The 23,224-nt window shown below is 50.8% G+C and overlaps 1 protein-coding gene across 1 annotated transcript in view; it reads left to right on the plus strand.

Annotated features, from left to right (window-relative positions):
- The window catches only part of LOC138101338 (E3 ubiquitin-protein ligase RNF31-like), a 53,508-nt gene that overhangs the window by 9,789 nt on the left and 20,495 nt on the right, over positions 1-23,224 (plus strand). Inside the window, exons 6-14 of the mRNA XM_068999135.1 lie at positions 423-474; positions 2,137-2,270; positions 3,527-3,961; positions 4,915-5,190; positions 11,587-11,769; positions 13,766-13,996; positions 15,750-15,812; positions 17,859-18,032; positions 21,822-21,920. Coding sequence (XP_068855236.1) covers positions 423-474; positions 2,137-2,270; positions 3,527-3,961; positions 4,915-5,190; positions 11,587-11,769; positions 13,766-13,996; positions 15,750-15,812; positions 17,859-18,032; positions 21,822-21,920 — 1,647 coding nt within the window. The remainder of the gene's footprint in view (positions 1-422; positions 475-2,136; positions 2,271-3,526; positions 3,962-4,914; positions 5,191-11,586; positions 11,770-13,765; positions 13,997-15,749; positions 15,813-17,858; positions 18,033-21,821; positions 21,921-23,224) is intronic.

Here is a 23,224-nt window from a genome sequence, read left to right on the forward strand (position 1 = left end):
ACCGGGAAGGACTGGGAGGGACTGGGAGGGATTGGGAGGGAACTGGAAGGGACTGGGAGGGACTGGGAGGGACTGGGAGGGAACTGGGAGGGGATTCAGGATTACTGGTGCGTACTGGGAGGGAACTGGGAGGGACTGGGAGGGACTGGGAAGGGATTGGGATGAACTGGGAGGGACTGGAAGGGGACTGGGAGGGACTGGGAGGGACTGGGAGGGGATTGGGAGGGACTGGGAGGGGATTCGGGGTTACTGGTTTATACTGGGAGGGACTGGGAGGGACTGAGAAGGGACTGGGAGGGACTGGGAGGTTTTGGGAGGGAACTGGGAGGAACTGGGAGAGAACTGGGACAAACTGGGAGGGATCAAATCGGTCCATACTGGTTCGAACTGGTTTGAACTGGCGGCCGTTTGGCGCCCCCTAGTGGCCGCTGGCGTCGGACGCGCTGCCGGCGGCGAGCGAGGTCCTCCCGGCCGGTAGGGGGCGCTCTCACGGGAGGGGCCCAGGGGGATTTTGGGGGGAATTTGGGGGAATTTGGGGAAATTTGGGGGAATTTGGGGGAATTTGGGGGGTCCCGGGTGGGGTTTGGGGGGGCAGGAGGGGGAGGGGTGGGGGAAAAAGGGGATTTTGGGGGAAAAAAATGGGAATTTGGGGGGGAAATGGGGATTTTTTGGGGGAAAAAATGGGAATCTCGGTTAAAAAATGGGAATTTGGGGGAAAAACGGGCGATTTTGGGGAAAAAAAGGGAATTTTTGAGAAAAAAATGGGAATTTTGGGGGGAAAATTGGGATTTTTTGGGGGGAAAATTGGGAATTTTGGTTTTAAAAATGGGTATTTTGGGGAAAAATGGGAATTTTGGGGAAAAAAATGGGATTTTGGGGGAAAAAAGTGGGAATTTGGGGAAAAAACTGGGATGTTTGGTTTAAAAACTGGGAATTTTGAGGGGAAAAAAGAAACTTTTGGGGTGAAAAAATGACAATTTTGGTTAAAAAATGGCAATTTAGGTTAAAAACCAGGGGATTTTGGTTGTAAAAATGACAATTTTGGGAAAAACCTGGGAATTTTGCTTTAAAAAATGGCAATTTTGAGGGAAAAAAGGGAATTTGGGGGGGAAAAAAGGGAATTTTGGGGTTTAAAAAATGGTAATTTTGGGAAAAACCCGGGAATTTTGGGTTTGAAAAAATGGGAATTTTGAGGAAAAAATGGAATTTTGGGTTTAAAAATGGCAATTTTGGTTAAAAACTGGGGAATTTTGGGTTTAAAAATGGCAATTCTGGTTAAAAAATGGGAGTTTGGGTTTAAAAAAAGGGAATTTTGGTTGAAACCCGGGAATTTTGGTTTAAAAAAGGGGAATTTTGGTTAAACCTGGGGAATTTTGGGTTTAAAAATGGCAATTTTGGTTAAAAACGTGGGAATTTAGGGGGGGAAAAAGGGAATTTTGAGGAAAAAATGGAATTTTGGGTTTAAAAATGGCAATTTTGGTTAAAACTCGGCAATTTTGGGGGAAAAAAGGGGAATTTTGGTTAAAACCTGGGAATTTTGGTTTAAAAAATGGCAATTTTGGTTTAAAAAAGGGGAATTTTGGTTAAACCCGGGGAATTTTGGGTTTAAAAATGGCAATTTTGGTTAAAAACGTGGGAATTTGGGGGGAGAAAAGGAAAATTTTGAGGAAAAAATGGAATTTTGGGTTTTAAAATGGCAATTTTGGTTAAAACTCGGCAATTTTGGGGGAAAAAAGGGGAATTTTGGTTTAAAAAGGGGGAATTTTGGTTAAAAACGCAGGAATTTCGGGGAAAAAGTGGGAATTTTGAGGAAAAAATTGAATTTTGGGTTTAAAAATGACAATTTTGGTTAAAAATTGGGAATTTTGGGTTTAAAAATGGTAATTTTGGTTAAAACCTGGGAATTTTGGTTTAAAAAATGGCAATTTTGATTAAAAAATGCGGATTTTGGTTTAAAAAAGGGGAATTTTGGTTAAAAACCCCGGAATTTTAGGGGAAAAAGTGGGAATTTCGGTTAAAAAATGGAATTTTGGGTTTAAAAATGACAATTTTGGCTAAAAATTGGGAATTTTGGGTTTAAAAAATGGGAATTTCGGGGCAGGGCGGGGTTGCTTTGATGTCCCCTCCCCCCCCCAGGCGGCGGCGCCCCCCCCGAGGAGGGGGTGGGGGAGGGGCGGGGCTGGAGCTGCCGCAGCTGCACCTTCCGGAACCCCTCCCCCCACGTGCTGTGCCAGGTGTGCGAGCGCCCCCGGCTGGCCCGGAGGCCTCCGGTGAGAGATTTGGGGTGAAAAAGGGGGATTTTGGGCAAAAAGGGGGATTTGGGGGGGAAAACGGGGAGTTTGGGGGGGAAAAATGGGGATTTTGGGAAAGAAATGGGGGTTTGGGGGGAAAAATGGGGATTTTGGGAAAGAAATGGGGGTTTGGGGGGAAAAATGGGGATTTTGGGTAAAAAGGGGGGTTTGGGGGGAAAAATGGGGATTTTGGGAAAGAAATGGGGATTTGGGGGGAAAAATGGGGATTTGGGGAAAGAAATGGGGAGTTTGGGGGGAAAAATGGGGATTTTGGGTAAAAAGGGGGGTTTGGGGGGAAAAATGGGGATTTTGGGTAAAAAGGGGGAGTTTGGGGAAAAAAAATGGGGATTTGGGGGGTAAAAATGGGGATTTTTGGAGGGAAAAAGGGGGTTTTGGGGGAAAAAATTGGGAGTTTGGAAAAAAATTTGGGGTTTGGGGGGGAAAAAGGGGAGTTTGGGGGGAAAAATGGGGATTTGGGGAAAAATTTGGGAGTTTGGGGGGAAAAATGGCGATTTTGGGGGAAAAATTTGGGGATTTGGGGGAAAAAAGGGGATTTGGGGGAAAAAGGGGGATTTTGCGGGGAAAAATGGGGATTTTGGGTAAAAATGGGGGAGTTTGGGGGGAAAAGGGGGATTTTTGGCGAAAAATTTGGGAGTTTGGGGAAAAGAGGGGGTTTGGGGGGAAAAATGAGGATTTTGGGTAAGAAAGGGGAGTTTTGGGGGGAAAAATTGGGGGATTTGGGGGGAAAATTTTGGGGATTTTTGGGAGAAAAATGGGGATTTTGGGGGTAAAAATGTGGATTTTCTGGAGAAAAACTTGGGGATTTGGGGGTAAAATGGGATTTTGAGGGGAAAAATGGGGATTTTGGGTAAAAAGGGGGGAGTTTGGGGAAAAAAGGGGGGAGATTGGGGGAAAAATGGGGATTTTTGGGAGAAAAATTTGGGGTTTTTTTTAGTAAAATGGGGCTTTCGGGGGTAAAATGGGGATTTTGGGGGGAAAAATGGGGATTTTGGGCAAAAAAGGGGGAGTGTGGGGGAAAAAATGGGTATTTTGGGGGAAAAATTGGGAATTTTGGGCTTTTTTAGATAAAATTGGTGTTTTTACCAGAAAAAAATGGGGATTTCAGAGAAAAATGAGAGATTTTGGGTGGAAAACCAGGATTTGGTGGGAAAGTGGGAATTTTGGGTGGAAAAACGGCGATTTTGGGGTTCTCACTTGGATTTGGGTGCCTCCAGCCCCGCCTGGAGCCCGCCCAGGCCTGGCCCTGCCCCCGCTGCACCTTCCTGAACCCCGGCCCCTCCCCCACCTGTGAGGCCTGCGGGGAGGCCCCGCCCCCTGCCGGTGACGTCACTTCCTGCCAGCCCACACCCCCTCCCGCTGCTGTTCCCGCCACTTCCGGGTTGGATCCACCCACTTCCGGTTCTAGCCACACCCCTTCCGGATTGGATCCGCCCACTTCCGGTTCTGACCGCGCCACTTCCGGGTTGGAAACAACAACTTCCTGTGTTGGCCACGCCTCTTCCGGGTTGAATGATGTCACTTCCGGGTTTGACTCCGCCCCTTCCGGTGGTGGGATTTCGACTTCCGGGTGTGGCCCCGCCCCTTCCCGTGATGCTTTGCGGCAGCGGAAGATGCTGGAGGAAGGGCGCCGCCTGGTGGCGCTCGTGAGGGTGAGGAGATGTCGGGGGTGGGGAGGGAGATTTGGGGATTTTGGGGCAGTTTTGGGGATTTGGGGGAATTTTGGGGAATTTTGAGTAGATTTTCAAAGAATCTAGGAATTTTGGGGATTTTTAGGGGATTTTTGGGGATTTTAGGGATTTTTGAGGAGTTTTTGGGGATTTTTTGGGGAATTTTGGGGATTTTTGGGAATTTTCGGGGATTTCCAAAATTCATAAAAATTCACAAAAGTTCACAAAAATTCCCCAAAATTCCCCAAAGTTCCCCAAAATTTTCCAAAAGTCACAAAAATTCAGAGACATTCACGAAAATCCCTCAAAATTTTCCAAAAGTCACAAAGTTCACAAAAACGCGCAAAAATTTTCCCAAAGTCAGAAAAGTTCACAAAAATTCACAAAAATTTTCCAAAAACTCACAAAAATTCACAAGAATTCTCCTAAATTTTTGAAGTCCCAAAACTTCACAAAAATTCACAAAAATCCCCCCAAATTTTCCATAAGTCACCAAAATTCACAAAAATTCATGGAAATTCACAAAAAAATGTAGAAATTCATAAAGATTCGCAAAAATTCATAAAAACTCCTAAAAATCCCCTAAAATTTTCCAAGAGTCACAAAAATTCACAAAAATTTACAAAAATTCCTAAAAATTCGTAAAAATTCGTAAAAATACACAAAAATTCATTAAAACTCATAAAAATACACAAAATTTCACAAAAATCCCCCCAAATTTTCCAAAATTTGCAAAAATTTGCAAAAAAATCACAGAAATTCCCAAAAACTCCCCAAAATCCCAAAAATCCCCAAAATTCTCCAAAATCTCGGGATTTTTTAGGGAATTCTGGGAATTCTCCCAGAATTCCCCCAATTTTTCTCTTTTTCCCCCCCAACCTCCCCCTTTTTCCCCTCCCCCACTCCTCCCTCACCCTCCCCTCCCCCCCCCCCAGGCCGCCGAATCCCAGGGCCTCCCCCCAGAATCCCTCAGCCCCTCCCTCCTCGCCCCTCCCCCCCCGGGCCCCTCCCCCACCTCCCCCGAATCCCAAATCCGGCACTTCCGGAGCCACCTCGGAGGGGTCCTCAAGGCCCTGCAGGGGGCGGAGCCTGAAGGGGGCGGGGCCTCGCTGGGGCCTTTCTCATTGGCCGAAGCCGCCTGGGCGTGGCTGGAGGGGGAGGGGAGCCTGGACCGAGCTCGCCGCGCTCTGATTGGCCGCAGGAAGCAGCAGGTAAAGGGGGGAGGGGCTGCGGGGTCGGGGTTCAAGATGGCGGAGTTTGGGGGCGGGGCTTTGGAATTTGGGGTCAAAATGGCGGAAATTGGGGCGGGGCTTCAAAATTTGGGGTGAAAATGGCGGAATTTGTGGGCGTGGCCTAAAAATTTGGATTCAAGATGGCGGAATTTGGGGGCGTGGCCTGAAAATTTGGGCTCAAAATGGCGGAAATTGGGGGCGGGGCTTCAAAATTTGGATTCAAAATGGCGGAATTTGGGGGCGTGGCCTCAAAATCTCGATTCAAAATGGCGGAATTTGGGGGCGTGGCCTAAAAATTTGGATTCAAAATGGCGGAATTTGAGGGCGTGGCCTAAAATTTGGTGTCAAAATGGCGGAATTTGGGGGCGGGGCTTCAAAATTTGGATTCAAAATGGCGGAATTTGGGGGCGTTGCTTCAAAATTTGGATTCAAGATGGCGGAATTTGGGGGCGTGGCCTGAAAATTTGGATTCAAAATGGCGGAATTTGGGGGCGGGGCTTCAAAATTTGGGGTCAAAATGGCGGAATTTGGGGGCGTGGCCTAAAAATTTGGATTCAAAATGGCGGAATTTGGGGGGCGTGGCCTAAAAATTTGTGGGCAAAATGGCGGAATTTGGGGGCGTGGCGTAAAATTTTGGGGCGAAAATGGCGGAATTTGAGGGCGTGGCCTGAAAATTTGGATTCAAGATGGCGGAATTTGGGGGCGTGGCCTGAAAATTTGGATTCAAAATGGCGGAATTTGGGGGCGGGGCTTCAAAATTTGGGGTCAAAATGGCGGAATTTGGGGGCGTGGCCTCAAAATGTCGATTCAAAATGGCGGAATTTGGGGGCGTGGCCTAAAAATTGGATTCAAAATGGCGGAATTTGGGGGCGTGGCCTGAAAATTTGGGTTTAAAATGGCGGAATTTGGGGGCGTGGCTTCAAAATTTGGATTCAAGATGGCGGAATTTGGGGGCGTGGCCTAAAAATTTGGGTTCAAAATGGCGGAATTTGGGGGCGGGGCTTCAAAATTTGGATTCAAGATGGCGGAATTTGGGGGTGTGGCCTAAAAATTTGGGTTCAAAATGGCGGAATTTGGGGGCGTGGCCTAAAAATTTGGGTTCAAAATGGCGGAATTTGGGGGCGTGGCCTGAAAATTTGGGGTCAAAATGGCGGAAATTGGGGGCGTGGCCTAAAAATTTGGATTCAAAATGGCGGAATTTGGGGGCGGGGCTTCAGAAAATGGGGATTTTTAGAGGTTTTTTACTGGTTTATACTGGTTTGTACTGGTCCAAACCAGTCCAAAGTAGTTCAAACCAGTCTAAAGTGGTCCATACTCGTCCAGACTGGTCCATACTGGTCCATACTGGTCCAAACCGGTCTGTTTTAGGCCATTTTTCACCCCAAAATGGCATTTTTTGCTGGTTTATACTGGTTTGTACTGGTCCAAACCGCTCCAAACCGGTCGAGACCACTCCAAACCACTCCGAACCAGTCCGTACTGGTCCGAACCGGTCCGTACTGGTCCAAACTGGTCCGCACTGGTCAAAACCGGTCCATTTTTAGTCCCAAATGGGGTTTTTAAGTAGTTTGTACTGGTTTGTACTGACCTATACTGGTTTATAGTGGTTTATACTGGTCCAAACTGCTCCAAACCAGTCCGAACCAGTCCGTACTGGTTCATACTGGTCCAAACTCGTCCAAACCGGTCCATTTCAGGCTGCTTTTTGCCCAAAAATGGGGATTTCGACTGGTTTATACTGGTTTCTACTGGTTTCTATTGGTTTCTACTGGTCGAAACCACTCTGAACCAGTCCAAACCAGTCCAAACCAGTCTAAAGTGGCCGCTACTGGTTTGAACTGGTCCACAATGGTCCAAACTGGTCCAAACTGGTCCGTTTTAGGCCATTTTTCACCCCAAAACGGCATTTTTTACTGGTTTCTACTGGTTTCTCCTGCTCCAAACCGCTCCAAACCGGTCGAGACCACTCCAAACCACTCCGAACCAGTCCGAACCAGTCCGAACCGGTCTGTACTGGTCCAAACTGGTCCAAACTGGTCCACTTTAGGCCGTTTTTCACCCCAAAATGACGTTTTTTACTGGTTTATACTGGTTTGTACTGGTCCAAAACACTCCAAACCAGTCGAGACCACTCCAAACCAGTCTGAGCCAGTCTAAAACGATCGGAACTGGTCCATACTGGTCCATACTGGTCTGAACTGGTCCAAATTGGTCCAAACTGGTCCAAACTGGTCCATTTTAGGCCGATTTTTATCCCAAAATGGGGACTTATACTGGTTTATACTGGTTTTTACTGGTTTATAGTGGTCCAAACCGCTCCAAACCAGTCCGAACCAGTCTGAGCCAGTCTAAAACGGTCGGCACTGGTCCATACTGGTCCAAACTGGTCCAAACCGGTCTGTTTCAGGCCATTTTTCACCCCAAAATGGGTTTTTTTACTGGTTTCTACTGGTTTCTCCTGCTCCAAACCGCTCCAAACCGGTCGAGACCACTCCAAACCACTCCGAACCAGTCCGAACCAGTCCGAACCAGTCTGTACTGGTCCAAACTGGTCCAAACTGGTCCACTTTAGGCCGTTTTTCACCCCAAAATGACGTTTTTTACTGGTTTATACTGGTTTGTACTGGTCCAAAACACTCCAAACCAGTCGAGACCACTCCAAACCAGTCTGAGCCAGTCTAAAACGATCGGAACTGGTCCATACTGGTCCGAACTGGTCCGAACTGGTCCAAACTGGTCCATTTTAGGCCGATTTTTATCCCAAAATGGGGACTTATACAGGTTTATACTGGTTTATACTGGTCCAAACCGCTCCAAACCAGTCCGAACCAGTCTGAGCCAGTCTAAAACGGTCGGCACTGGTCCATACTGGTCCAAACTGGTCCAAACCGGTCTGTTTCAGGCCATTTTTCACCCCAAAATGGGTTTTTTTACTGGTTTCTACTGGTTTCTCCTGCTCCAAACCGCTCCAAACCGGTCGAGACCACTCCAAACCACTCCGAACCAGTCCGAACCAGTCCGAACCAGTCTGTACTGGTCCAAACTGGTCCAAACTGGTCCACTTTAGGCCGTTTTTCACCCCAAAATGACGTTTTTTACTGGTTTATACTGGTTTGTACTGGTCCAAAACACTCCAAACCAGTCGAGACCACTCCAAACCAGTCTGAGCCAGTCTAAAACGATCGGAACTGGTCCATACTGGTCCGAACTGGTCCGAACTGGTCCAAACTGGTCCATTTTAGGCCGATTTTTATCCCAAAATGGGGACTTATACAGGTTTATACTGGTTTATACTGGTCCAAACTGCTCCAAACCAGTCTAAAGCAGTCTGAGCCAGTCTAAAACGGTCGGCACTGGTCCATACTGGTCCAAACTGGTCCAAACCGGTCCGTTTTAGGCCATTTTTCACCCCAAAACGGCATTTTTTACTGGTTTCTACTGGTTTCTACTGCTCCAAACCGCTCCAAACCGGTCGAGACCACTCCAAACCAGTCCGAACCAGTCCAAACCAGTCCGAACCAGTCCGTACTGGTCCAAACTGGTCCAAACTGGTCCATTTCAGGCCACTTTTTGGCCCCAAAATGGGGTTTTTTACTGGTTTATACTGGTTTTTACTGGTTTATAGTGGTCCAAACCGCTCCAAACCAGTCCGAACCAGTCTGAGCCAGTCTAAAACGATCGGCACTGGTCCATACTGGTCCATACTGGTCCGAACTGGTCCATTTTAGGCCATTTTTCACCCCAAAATGGGGTTTTTTACTGGTTTCTACTGGTTTCTCCTGCTCCAAACCGCTCCAAACCGGTCGAGACCACTCCAAACCACTCCGAACCAGTCCGAACCAGTCCGTACTGGTCCGAACTGGTCCAAACTGGTCCGCACTGGTCAAAACCGGTCCATTTTAGGCCATTTTTCACCCCAAAACGGCATTTTTACTGGTTTGTACTGGTTTATACTGGTCCAAAACACTCTAAACCAGTCGAGACCACTCCAAACCAGTCTGAGCCAGTCTAAAACGATCGGAACTGGTCCATACTGGTCCGAACTGGTCCGAACTGGTCCAAACTGGTCCATTTTAGGCCGATTTTTATCCCAAAATGGGGACTTATACAGGTTTATACTGGTTTATACTGGTCCAAACTGCTCCAAACCAGTCTAAAGCAGTCTGAGCCAGTCTAAAACGGTCGGCACTGGTCCATACTGGTCCAAACTGGTCCAAACCGGTCCGTTTTAGGCCATTTTTCACCCCAAAACGGCATTTTTTACTGGTTTCTACTGGTTTCTACTGCTCCAAACCGCTCCAAACCGGTCGAGACCACTCCAAACCAGTCCGAACCAGTCCAAACCAGTCCGAACCAGTCCGTACTGGTCCAAACTGGTCCAAACTGGTCCATTTCAGGCCACTTTTTGGCCCCAAAATGGGGTTTTTTACTGGTTTATACTGGTTTTTACTGGTTTATAGTGGTCCAAACCGCTCCAAACCAGTCCGAACCAGTCTGAGCCAGTCTAAAACGATCGGCACTGGTCCATACTGGTCCATACTGGTCCGAACTGGTCCATTTTAGGCCATTTTTCACCCCAAAATGGGGTTTTTTACTGGTTTCTACTGGTTTCTCCTGCTCCAAACCGCTCCAAACCGGTCGAGACCACTCCAAACCACTCCGAACCAGTCCGAACCAGTCCGAACCGGTCTGTACTGGTCCAAACTGGTCCAAACTGGTCCGCACTGGTCAAAACCGGTCCATTTTAGGCCATTTTTCACCCCAAAACGGCATTTTTACTGGTTTGTACTGGTTTATACTGGTCCAAAACACTCTAAACCAGTCGAGACCACTCCAAACCAGTCTGAGCCAGTCTAAAACGATCGGAACTGGTCCATACTGGTCCGAACTGGTCCAAACTGGTCCAAACTGGTCCATTTTAGGCCGATTTTTATCCCAAAATGGGGACTTATACTGGTTTATACTGGTTTATACTGGTCCAAACTGCTCCAAACCGGTCTAAAGCAGTCTGAGCCAGTCTAAAACGGTCGGCACTGGTCCGTACTGGTCCATACTGGTCCAAACCGGTCCATTTCAGGCCATTTTTCACCCCAAAATGGCATTTTTTACTGGTTTATACTGGTTTCTCCTGCTCCAAACCGGTCGAGACCACTCCAAACCAGTCCGAACCAGTCCGAACCAGTCCGAACCAGTCCGTACTGGTCCATACTGGTCCAAACCGGTCCATTTCAGGCCATTTTTCACCCCAAAACGGCATTTTTTACTGGTTTATACTGGTTTGTACTGGTCCAAACCGTTCCAAACCGGTCGAGACCACTCCAAACCAGTCCGAACCAGTCCGAACCAGTCCGAACCAGTCTGTACTGGTGCAAACTGGTCCAAACTGGTCCATTTCAGGCCACTTTTTGGCCCCAAAATGGGTTTTTTTACTGGTTTCTACTGGTTTCTCCTGCTCCAAACCGCTCCAAACCGGTCGAGACCACTCCGAACCACTCCGAACCAGTCCGTACTGGTCCGAACCGGTCCGTACTGGTCCAAACTGGTCCGCACTGGTCAAAACCGGTCCATTTTAGGCCATTTTTCACCCCAAAACAGCATTTTTTACTGGTTTATACTGGTTTCTACTGCTCCAAACTGCTCCAAACCAGTCCAAACCAGTCTGAGCCAGTCTAAAACGATTGGCACTGGTCCATACTGGTCCGAACCGGTCCGAACTGGTCCAAACTGGTCCATTTTAGGCCGATTTTTATCCCAAAATGGGGATTTATACAGGTTTATATTGGTTTATACTGGTCCAAACTGCTCCAAACCGGTCTAAAGCAGTCTGAGCCAGTCTAAAACGGTCGGCACTGGTCCGTACTGGTCCATACTGGTCCAAACCGGTCTGTTCTAGGCCGTTTTTCACCCCAAAATGGCATTTTTTACTGGTTTTTACTGGTTTCTCCTGCTCCAAACCGGTCGAGACCACTCCAAACCAGTCCGAACCAGTCCGAACCAGTCCGAACCAGTCCGTACTGGTCCATACTGGTCCAAACTGGTCCATTTCAGGCCATTTTTCACCCCAAAATGGCATTTTTTACTGGTTTATACTGGTTTGTACTGGTCCAAACCGTTCCAAACCGGTCGAGACCACTCCAAAACACTCCGAACCCGTCCAAACCAGTCCGAACCAGTCTGTACTGGTGCAAACTGGTCCAAACTGGTCCATTTCAGGCCACTTTTTGGCCCCAAAATGGGTTTTTTTACTGGTTTCTACTGGTTTCTCCTGCTCCAAACCGCTCCAAACCGGTCGAGACCGCTCCAAACCAGTCCGAACCAGTCCATATCGGTCCATACTGGTCTGAACTGGTCCGAACTGGTCCATACTGGTCCCAGTTGCAGCTGCTGTCCGGCCTGGGCTTCCCGGAGCGAGCGGCGGCGGCGGCGGCGCTGCAGCGGCACGGGGGCGGCCACTGGGGGGCGCTGTGCGAGCTGCAGGGGCGGAGGCTCCGCCCCCTCCGCTTACGTCACTTCCGGGGGGAGGAGCCAGGGCTGGACTTCAACAGGGCCGACCAGCAGGTAACTGGGAGGGGACTGGGAGGGACTGGGAGGGGATTGGGGGGGTGTGGGGGGGAGTGGGAGGGGATTGGGAGGGACTGGGAGGGGATTGGGAGGGGCTGGGAGGGACTGGGAGGGACTGGGAGGGGACTGGGAGGGACTGGGAGGGAACTGGGGGGGATTGGGAGAGACTGGGAGGGATTGGGAGGGACTGGGAGGGACTGGGAGGGGATTGGGAGAGACTGGGAGGGGATTGGGAGGGACTGGGAGGGACTGGGAGGGGATTGGGGGGGACTGGGAGGGACTGGGAGGGACTGGGAGGGGATTGGGAGGGATTGGGAGGGACTGGGAGGGACTGGGAGGGGATTGGGAGGGACTGGGAGTGGATTGGGAGGGAACTGGGAGGAACTGGGAGGAACTGGGAGGGAACTGGGAGGGACTGGGAGGGAACTGGGAGGGACTGGGAGGGGATTGGAGGGGATTGGGAGGGAACTGGGACAAACTGGGAGGGACTGGGAGGGACTGGGAGGGGATTGGGGGGGATTGGGAGGGACTGGGAGGGACTGGGAGGGACTGGGAGGGGACTGGGAGGGGATTCGGGGTTACTGGTTTATAGTGGGAGGGACTGGGAGCAACTGGGACGGGAGTGAGAGGGAACTGGGATCGAACTGGGAGGGAACTGGGAGGGACCGGGAGGGACTGGGAGGGACTGGGATGGTTTTCAGGCTTACTCATTTGGGGTTTTTCCCTTACTGGTTTCTACTGGTTTCTACTGGTTTGGGGTCTGGGGTTACTGGGATGAACTGGGATGAACTGGGATGAACTGGGAGTGGATTTGTTGTCACTGGGAGTGGGTTTGGGGTCTCTGGTCCTTACTGGTTTGGTATTTTTCCCTTACTGGTTCATATTGGTTTGGGGTTTTTTCTTAATTGGTTCATACTGGTTTGTACTGGTTTGGGGTCTGGGGTTACTGGGATGAACTGGGACGAACTGGGATGAACTGGGATGAACTGGGAGTGCATTTGGGGTCACTGGGAGGGACTGGGATGGGTTTCAGGCTTACTGGTTTGGGGTTTTTTCCTTACTAGTTTATACTGGTCTATACTGGTTCTTACTGGTTTGGGGTCTGGGGTTACTGGGATGAACTGGGATGAACTGGGATGAACTGGGATGAACTGGGATGAACTGGGAGTGGATTTGGGGTCACTGGGAGTGGATTTGGGCTTACTGGGAGTCACTGGTTTGGGGTTTTTCCCTTACTGGTTCGTACTGGTTTGGGGTTTTTTCTTAATTGGTTCATACTGGTTTGTACTGGTTTGGGGTCTGGGGTTACTGGGATGAACTGGGATGAACTGGGATGAACTGGGAGTGGGTTTGGGGTCACTGGGAGTGGATTTGGGCCTACTGGGAGTCACTGGTTTGGTGGTTTTTCCCTTACTGGTTTGTACTGGTTTGTACTGGTTTGTACTGGTTTGGGGTCTGGGGTTACTGGGATGAACTGGGATGAACTGGGATGAACTGGGAGTGCATTTGGGGTCACGGGGAGGGACTGGGATGGGTTTCAGGCTTACTGGTTTGGGGTTTTTTCCTTACTGGTTTCTACTGGTTTATAGTGGTTCTTACTGGTTTGGGGTCTGGGGTTACTGGGATGAACTGGGACGAACTGGGATGGACTGGGAGTGGATTTGGGGTCACTGGGAGTGGATTTGGGCCTACTGGGAGTCACTGGTTTGGGGTTTTTTCCTTAGTGGTTCATACTGGTTTGGGGTGTTTTCCTTACTGGTTTATACTGGTTTCTACTGGTTTGGGGTCTGGGGTTACTGGGATGAACTGGGATGAACTGGGATGAACTGGGATGAACTGGGAGTGCATTTGGGGTCACTGGGAGGACTGGGATGGGTTTCAGGTTTACTGGTATGGGGTTTTTTCCTTACTGGTTTATACTGGTTCATACTGGTTTGGGGTTTTTTGTTACTGGTTCTTACTGGTTCTTACTGGTGCCCCTGGCCCCCCGCAGGCCCTGGTGCGGCAGATCCTGGCCACGTTGCCCGTGGCCAGCTGGGGCCGGGCCTCGCTGGTGGCCGGGCTGGGCCGCGAGCTGGGCCTGGGGCTGGTGGGCGATCCCAGTAAGGAACCTTTACTGGGAGAACTGGTGGAGGCCGTGGGGTCCTGCCCGGACCGGGCTGCCCTGCGCAGACGCCTGCGCTGCGAGTGCGCCGTGTGCGGCTGGGGGCTGCCCCGGCAACTGGTGCGTACTGGGAGGGACTGGGAGGGACTGGGAGGGACTGGGAGGGGACTGGGAGGGACTGGGAGGGGATTGGGGGGGACTGGGAGGGACTGGGAGGGACTGGGAGGGACTGGGAGGGAACTGGGAGGGACTGGGAGGGGAATGGGGGGGACTGGGAGGGACTGGGAGGGACTGGGAGGGGATTGGGAGGGACTGGGATGGGATTGGGGGGGACTGGGAGGGATTGGGAGGGACTGGGAGGGATTGGGAGGGAACTGGGAGGGACTGGGAGGGACTGGGAGGGGATTGGGAGGGACTGGGAGGGACTGGGAGGGACTGGGAGGGACTGGGAGGGGAATGGGAGGGACTGGGAGGGACTGGGAGGGAACTGGGGGGGAACTGGGAGGGGACTGGGAGGGAACTGGGAGGGATTGGGGGGGATTGGGGGGGACTGGGAGGGGACTGGTTTGTACTGGGAGGGACTGGGAGGCAACTGGGAGGGAACTGGGAGGGACTGGGAGGGGAATGGGGGGGACTGGGAGGGACTGGGAGGGAACTGGGAGGGACTGGGAGGGGAATGGGGGGGACTGGGAGGGACTGGGAGGGAACTGGGAGGGACTGGGAGGGACTGGGAGGGGATTGGGAGGGACTGGGAGGGACTGGGAGGGGATTGGGAGGGGACTGGGAGGGAACTGGGAGCGACTGGGAGGGACTGGGAGGGGATTTAGGGTTACTGGTTTATACTGGGAGGGGACTGGGAGGGACTGGGAGCGAGTGGGAGCAACTGGGATGAACTGGGATGAACTGGGACGAACTGGTCTGTACTGGTTTGGTGTTTTAATGGCTGCAATTCCCTCCGCGGCCACCTGGGGGCAGCAGCTCCAATGGGTTTTACACCTCACTGGTTTATACTGGTTCATACTGGTTTATACTGGTTTATACCGGTTTGTATTGGCTTATACTGGTTTCTACTGGTTTGTACTGGTCCATACTGGTCCATACTGGTCCGTACTGGTTATACTGGTCCATACTAGTTCGTACTGGTTCGTAGAAGTTCATGGTGGTTCCATCTGGTTCATAGTGGTCCGTACTGGTTTATACTGGTCCATACTCGTCTATACTGGTTATAATGGTCCATACTGGTCCATATTAGTTCGTACTGGTCTGTAGTAGTTCATAGTGGTTGCTACTGGTTCGTACTGGTTTATAGTGGTCCATACTGGTTTGTACTGGTTTATACTGGTTTATACTGATCCATACCGGTCCATACTGGTTCATACTGGTTTATACTGGTTATACTGGTCCATACTAGTTCATACTGGTCCGTAGCGGTTCATAGTGGCTCCTACTGGTTCATAGTGGCTCGTAGTGGTCCATACTGGTTCCTACTGGTTCCTACTGGTTTATACCGATTTCTACCGGTCCATACTGGTCCATACTGGTTTATACTGGTTATACTGGTCCATACTAGTTCATACTGGTCCGTAGCGGTTCATAGTGGCTCCTACTGGTTCATAGTGGCTCATAGTGATTCATACTGGTTCCTACTGGTTTATACTGGTTTATACCGATTTCTACCGCTCCGTACTGGTCCATACTGGTTTATACTGGTTATACTGGTCCATACTAGTTCATACTGGTCCGTAGCGGTTCATAGTGGCTCCTACTGGTTTATAATGGCTCATAGTGGTTCCTACTGGTTCCTACTGGTTTATACCGATTTCTACCAGTCCATACTGGTCCGTACTGGTTTATACTGGTTATACTGGTGCAGATGCAGTGGCTGCCGGGCTGCTCGTGCCCGCTGTGCCCCGAGTGCTTCCGGCTGCACTGGGGGGCCGGGAGCCGCTTACTGGGATGGACTGGGATGAACTGGGATGGACTGGGATGGACTGGTTTGGGGCTCGGGGTTACTGGGATGAACTGGGATGAACTGGGATGAACTGGTCTGTACTGGTTTGGTGTTTTAATGGCTGCAATTCCCTCCGCGGCCACCTGGGGGCAGCAGCTCCAATGGGTTTTACACCTCACTGGTTTATACTGGTTCATACTGGTTTATACTGGTTTATACCGGTTTGTATTGGCTTATACTGGTTTCTACTGGTTTGTACTGGTCCATACTGGTCCATACTGGTCCGTACTGGTTATACTGGTCCATACTAGTTTGTACTGGTTCGTAGAAGTTCATGGTGGTTCCATCTGGTTCATAGTGGTCCGTACTGGTTTATACTGGTCCATACTGGTCTATACTGGTTATAATGGTCCATACTGGTCCATACTGGTCCATATTAGTTCATACTGGTCTGTAGTAGTTCATAGTGGTTGCTACTGGTTCGTACTGGTTTATAGTGGTCCATACTGGTTTGTACTGGTTTATACTGGTTTATACTGATCCATACCAGTCCATACTGGTTCATACTAGTTTATACTGGTTATACTGGTCCATATTAGTTCATAGGGGTCCGTAGCGGTTCATAGTGGCTCCTACTGGTTTATAATGGCTCATACTGGTTCATACTGGTTCCTACTGGTTTATACCGATTTCTACCGCTCCGTACTGGTCCATACTGGTTTATACTGGTTATACTGGTCCATACTAGTTCATACTGGTCCGTAGCGGTTCATAGTGGCTCCTACTGGTTTATAATGGCTCATAGTGGTTCCTACTGGTTCCTAGTGGTTTATACCGATTTCTACCAGTCCATACTGGTCCTTACTGGTTTATACTGGTTATACTGGTGCAGATGCAGTGGCTGCCGGGCTGCTCGTGCCCGCTGTGCCCCGAGTGCTTCCGGCTGCACTGGGGGGCCGGGAGCCGCTTACTGGGATGGACTGGGATGAACTGGGATGGACTGGGATGGACTGGTTTGGGGCTCGGGGTTACTGGGATGAACTGGGATGAACTGGGATGAACTGGTCTGTACTGGTTTGGTGTTTTAATGGCTGCAATTCCCTCCGCGGCCACCTGGGGGCAGCAGCTCCAATGGGTTTTACACCTCACTGGTTTATACTGGTTCATACTGGTTTATACTGGTTTATACCGGTTTGTATTGGCTTATACTGGTTTCTACTGGTTTGTACTGGTCCATACTGGTCCATACTGGTCCGTACTGGTTATACTGGTCCATACTAGTTTGTACTGGTTCGTAGAAGTTCATGGTGGTTCCATCTGGTTCATAGTGGTCCGTACTGGTTTATACTGGTCCATACTCGTCTATACTGGTTATACTGGTCCATACTGGTCCATACTGGTCCATACTGGTCCATACTAGTTCGTACTGGTCTGTAGTAGTTCATAGTGGTTCCTACTGGTTCATAGTGGTTCGTAGTGGTCCATACTGGTTCCTACTGGTTTATACTGGTTTATAGCGATCCATACTGGTCCATACTGGTCCATACTGGTTTATACTGGTTATACTGGTCCATACTAGTTCATACTGGTCCGTAGAGGTTCATAGTGGCTCCTACTGGTTCATAATGGCTCATAGTGATCCATACTGGTTCGTACTGGTTCCTACTGGTTTATACCGCTTTCTACCGCTCCGTACTGGTCCGTACTGGTTTATACTGGTTATACTGGTCCATACTAGTTCATACTGGTCCGTAGCGGTTCATAGTGGTTCCTACTGGTTCATAGTGGCTCATAGCGGTTTCTATTGGTTCCTACTGGTTTATACTGGTTTATAGCGATCCATACCGGTCCATACTGGTTTATACTGGTTATACTGGTCCATACTAGTTCATACTGGTCTGTAGTAGTTCATAGTGGCTCCTACTGGTTCATAGTGGCTCATACTGGTTCCTACTGGTTCCTAGTGGTTTATACCGATTTCTACCAGTCCATACTGGTCCGTACTGGTTTATACTGGTTATACTGGTGCAGATGCAGTGGCTGCCGGGCTGCTCGTGCCCGCTGTGCCCCGAGTGCTTCCGGCTGCACTTCACCGTGGGCGTCCGCGAGCGCGGCGTGGCCGCCCTGGGCTGCCCCAGCTGCGGCCGGCCCGACCTGCGAGACGAGGCCCAGCGCCTCTGCTACTGGTCCACGCTGGAGCCCCGGGTAACTGGGAGCACTGGGTTGTACTGGGAGGGGGCTGGGAGGGGTGAAAGGGCGAAAAAATGGGGAAAAACGGGGGAGAAATGGGGGAGAAAGGGTTAAAAATGGGGGGAAATGGGGGGAAATGGGGGTTTGGGGTTACTGGTTTGTACTGGTTTGTGCTGGGAGGGGACTGGAGGGGTTAAAGGGCGGAAAAATGGGGGAAAAAGGGTTAAAATTGGAGGAGAAAGGGTTAAAAATGGGGGGAAATGGGGGGATTTGGGGTTACTGGTTTGTACTGGTTTGTACTGGGAGGGGACTGGGAGGGACTGGGAAGGGACTGGGAGGGAACTGGGAGGGGTTAAAGGGTTGAAAAAGGGTTAAAAATGGAGGAGAAAGGGTTAAAAATGGGGGGAATGGGGGGAAATGGGGGAATTTGGGGTTACTGGTTTGTACTGGTTTGTACTGGGAGGGGACTGGGAGGGACTGGGAGGGGTTAAAGGGCGAAAAAACGGAGAAACACGGGGAAAAAAGGGTTAAAAATGGGGGAGAAAGGGTTAAAAATGGGGGGAAATGGGGGGAAATGGGGATTTGGGGTTACTGGTTTGTACTGGTTTGTACTGGGAGGGCACTGGGAGGGGACTGGGAGGGGTGAAAGGGCGAAAAAACGGGGAAAAAAGGGTTAAAAATGGAGAAGAAAGGGTTAAAAATGGGGGAGAAAGGGTTAAAAATGGGGAAAAATGGGGGGAAATGGGGGTTTGGGGTTACTGGTTTGTACTGGTTTGTACTGGGAGGGGACTGGGAGGGGTTAAAGGGCGAAAAAACGGAGAAACACGGGGAAAAAAGGGTTAAAAGTGGGGGAGAAAGGGTTAAAAATGGGGGGAAATGGGGGGAAATGGGGATTTGGGGTTACTGGTTTGTACTGGTTTGTACTGGGAGGGGACTGGGATGAACTGGGAGGGACTGGGAGGGACTGGGAGGGACTGGGAGGGGGTTAAAGGGTTAAAAATGGAGGGAAAAGGGTTAAAAATGGGGAGAAAGGGTTAAAAATGGGGAGAAACGGGGGGAAATGGGGGTTTGGGGTTACTGGTTCGGACTGGTTCGGACTGGTGGCGCCTCTGCTACTGGTCCACGCTGGAGCCCCGGGTAACTGGGAGCACTGGGTTGTACTGGGAGGGGGCTGGGAGGGGTGAAAGGGCGAAAAAACGGGGAAAAACGGGGAAAAATGGGGGAGAAAGGGTTAAAAGTGGGGGAGAAAGGGTTAAAAATGGGGGGAAATGGGGGGAAATGGGGGGATTTGGGGTTACTGGTTTGTACTGGTTTGTACTGGGAGGGGACTGGGAGGGACTGGGAGGGGTGAAAGGGGGAAAAAACGGGGAAAAAAGGGTTAAAATTGGGGGAGAAAGGGTTAAAAATGGGGGGAAATGGGGGTTTGGGGTTACTGGTTTGTACTGGTTTGTACTGGTTTGTACTGGGAGGGACTGGGAGGGGACTGGGAGGGACTGGGAGGGGTTAAAGGGTTGAAAAAGGGTTAAAAATGGAGGAGAAAGGGTTAAAAGTGGGGGGAAATGGGGGAAAATGGGGGTTTGGGGTTACTGGTTTGTACTGGTTTGTACTGGGAGGGGACTGGGAGGGACTGGGAAGGGACTGGGAGGGAGTTAAAGGGTTAAAAACGGAGGGAAAATGGAGGGAAAAGGGTTAAAAAAGGGTTAAATTGGGGTTTGGGGTTACTGGTTTGGACTGGGAGGGGACTGGGGGGTCACTGGGAGCAACTGGGAGGGACTGGGAGCAACTGGGATGAACTGGGAGGGACTGGGAGGGGGTTAAAGGGTTAAAAACGGAGGGGAATGGGTTAAAAAAGGGTTAAATTGGGGTCTGGGGTTACTGGTTTGGACCGGTTCGGACTGGTTCGGACTGGTGGCGCCTCTGCTACTGGTCCACGCTGGAGCCCCGGGTAACTGGGAGCACTGGGTTGTACTGGGAGGGGGCTGGGAGGGGTGAAAGGGCGAAAAAACGGGGAAAAACGGGGGAGAAATGGGGGAGAAAGGGTTAAAAGTGGGGGAGAAAGGGTTAAAAATGGGGGGAAATGGGGATTTGGGGTTACTGGTTTGTACTGGTTTGTACTGGGAGGGGACTGGGAGGGGACTGGGAGGGACTGGGAGGGACTGGGAGGGACTGGGAGGGGTTAAAGGGTTAAAAAGGGTTAAAAATGGAGGAGAAAGGGTTAAAAATGGGGGGAAATGGGGGAAAATGGGGATTTGGGGTTACTGGTTTGTACTGGTTTGTACTGGGAGGGGACTGGGAGGGACTGGGAAGGGACTGGGAGGGACTGGGAGGGACTGGGAGGGACTGGGAGGGAGTTAAAGGGTTAAAAACGGAGGGAAAATGGAGGGAAAAGGGTTAAAAAAGGGTTAAATTGGGGGTTGGGGTTACTGGTTTGGACTGGGAGGGAACTGGGAGGGGACTGGGAGGGGACTGGGGGGTCACTGGGAGCAACTGGGAGGGACTGGGAGCAACTGGGATGAACTGGGAGGGACTGGGAGGGGGTTAAAGGGTTAAAAATGGAGGGAAAAGGGTTAAAAAAGGGTTAAATTGGGGTTTGGGGTTACTGGTTTGCACTGGGAGGGAACTGGGAGGGGCCTGGGGGGTCACTGGGAGCAACTGGGATGGAACTGGGAGGGACTGGGAGGGAGTTAAAGGGTTAAAAATGGAGGGAAAAGGGTTAAAAAAGGGTTAAATTGGGGTTTGGGGTTACTGGTTTGGACTGGGAGGGGACTGGGGGGTCACTGGGAGCAACTGGGAGGGACTGGGAGCAACTGGGAGGGAACTGGGAGGGACTGGGAGGGGGTTAAAGGGTTAAAAATGGAGGGAAAAGGGTTAAAAAAGGGTTAAATTGGGGTTTGGGGTTACTGGTTTGGACTGGTTTATACTGGGAGGAGACTGGGAGAGTACTGGGGGGTTACTGGGAGGGACTGGGATGAACTGGGAGGGACTGGGAGGGGATTAAAGGGTTAAAAATGGGGGAAATGGAGAAAAATGGGGATTTCGGGTTACTGGTTTGTACTGGTTTGTACTGGGAGGGGACTGGGAGGGACTGGGATGAACTGGGAGGGAACTGGGAGAGACTGGGAGGGAACTGGGAGGGACTGGGAGGGGACTGGGAGTGACTGGTTTGTACTGGGATGAACTGGGAGGGGACTGGGAGCAACTGGGAGGGGCTGGGAGGGAGTTTGGGGGTTACCGGTTTATACTGGTTTATACTGGGAGGGGACTGGGAAGTGACTGGGAGGGGACTGGTTTGTACTGGGATGAACTGGGAGCGGACTGGGAGCAACTGGGAGGGACTGGGAGGGACTGGGAGGGAGTTAAAGGGTTAAAAACGGAGGGAAAATGGGGTTTGGGGGTTACTGGTTTGTACTGGTTTATACTGGTTTGTACTGGGAGGGGACTGGGAGGGGGTTTGGGGCTACTGGGAGCAACTGGGACGGGGACTGGGATGAACTGGGAGGGACTGGGAGGGGATTAAAGGGGGGAAAAAGGGGATTGGGGTTACCGGTTTATACTGGTTTGTACTGGTTTATACTGGTTTATACTGGTTTGTACTGGTTTATACTGGGAGGGCGACTGGGAGCCACTGGGAACTCCCAGTTTGCCCTTTGCCCGTACTGGTTTATACTGGTTTGGTGGTTTTTTTCTTTACTGGTTGATACTGGGAGGGATTTCTGGGTTTATACCGGTTCATACTGGTTTATACTGGTTTATACTGGTCCATACTGGTTTATACTGGTTCATACTGGTTTGTACTGGAAGCAGCTGCGGCACTGCCTGGACCCCGACACCTTCGGCCTCGTGACCCGGAAGTTGACGGAGCTGGAGCTGCTCAGGGACCCCCAGTTCCTGTGGTGCCCTCACGTACTGGTTTATACTGGTTTATACTGGGAGGGGGTCGGGAGGGCACTGGGAGGGACTGGGAGGGACTGGAAGGGACTGGGAGGGAACTGGGAGGGAACTGGGAGGGACTGGGAGGGACTGGGAGGGACTGGGAGGGGATTTGGGGTTACTGGTTTGTACTGGTTTGTACTGGTTTATATTGGGAGGAGGCCAGGAGGGCACTGGGAGGGACTGGAAGGGGATTTGGGGTTACTGGTTTATACTGGGAGGCGCTGGGAGGGACTGGGAGGGCACTGGGAGCAACTGGGAGGGCACTGGGATGAACTGGGAGGGCGTTTGGGGCTTACTGGTTTATACTGGTTTGCCCTTTTTTTTTACTGCTTTTTTACTGGTTCCATACTGGGACTTACTGGTTTGAACTGGGATGAACTGGGAGGCACTGGGAGGGACTGGGAGCTACTAGGAGGGCACTGGGATGAAGTGGGATGGCATTTGGGGCTTACTGGTTTATACTGGTTTGCCCTTTTTCTTTACTGGTTTTTTACTGGTTCCATACTGGGAGGTACTGGTTTGAACTGGGACTTACTGGTTCATACTGGGAGGGCACTGGGAGGGACTGGGAGGGCACTGGGAGCGACTGGGAGGGCACTGGGATGAACTGGGAGGGCGTTTGGGGCTTACTGGTTTATACTGGTTTGCCCTTTTTCTTTACTGGTTTCTTACTGGTTCCATACTGGGAGTTACTGGTTTGAACTGGGATGAACTGGGAGGCACTGGGAGGGACTGGGAGGGCACTGGGAGCGACTGGGAGGGCACTGGGATGAACTGGGATGGCATTTGGATCTTACTGGTTTATACTGGTTTGCCTTTTTTCCTTACTGGTTTTTTACTGGTTCCATACTGGGAGTTACTGGTTCGAACTGGGACTTACTGGTTCATACTGGGAGGGCACTGGGAGGGACTGGGAGGGCACTGGGAGCGACTGGGAGGGCACTGGGATGAACTGGGAGGCTGTTTATGTTTTACTGGTTTATACTGGTTTGCCCTTTTTCCTTACTGGTTTCTTACTGGTTCCATACTGGGAGTTACTGGTTTGAACTGGGACTTACTGGTTCATACTGGGATGAATTGGGAGGGACTGGGAGGCCCTGGGAGGGCACTGGGATGAACTGGGAGGCTGTTTATGTCTTACTGGTTTATACTGGTTTGCCCTTTTTCCTTACTGGTTTCTTACTGGTTCCATACTGGGAGTTACTGGTTTGAACTGGGACTTACTGGTTCATACTGGGAGGCTCCCAGTACCCCCCCCGACCCCTCCCCCCCTC

Source organism: Aphelocoma coerulescens, unplaced genomic scaffold, assembly GCF_041296385.1.
Source record: "Aphelocoma coerulescens isolate FSJ_1873_10779 unplaced genomic scaffold, UR_Acoe_1.0 HiC_scaffold_238, whole genome shotgun sequence".
NCBI classification, from domain to species: Eukaryota; Metazoa; Chordata; class Aves; order Passeriformes; family Corvidae; genus Aphelocoma; species Aphelocoma coerulescens.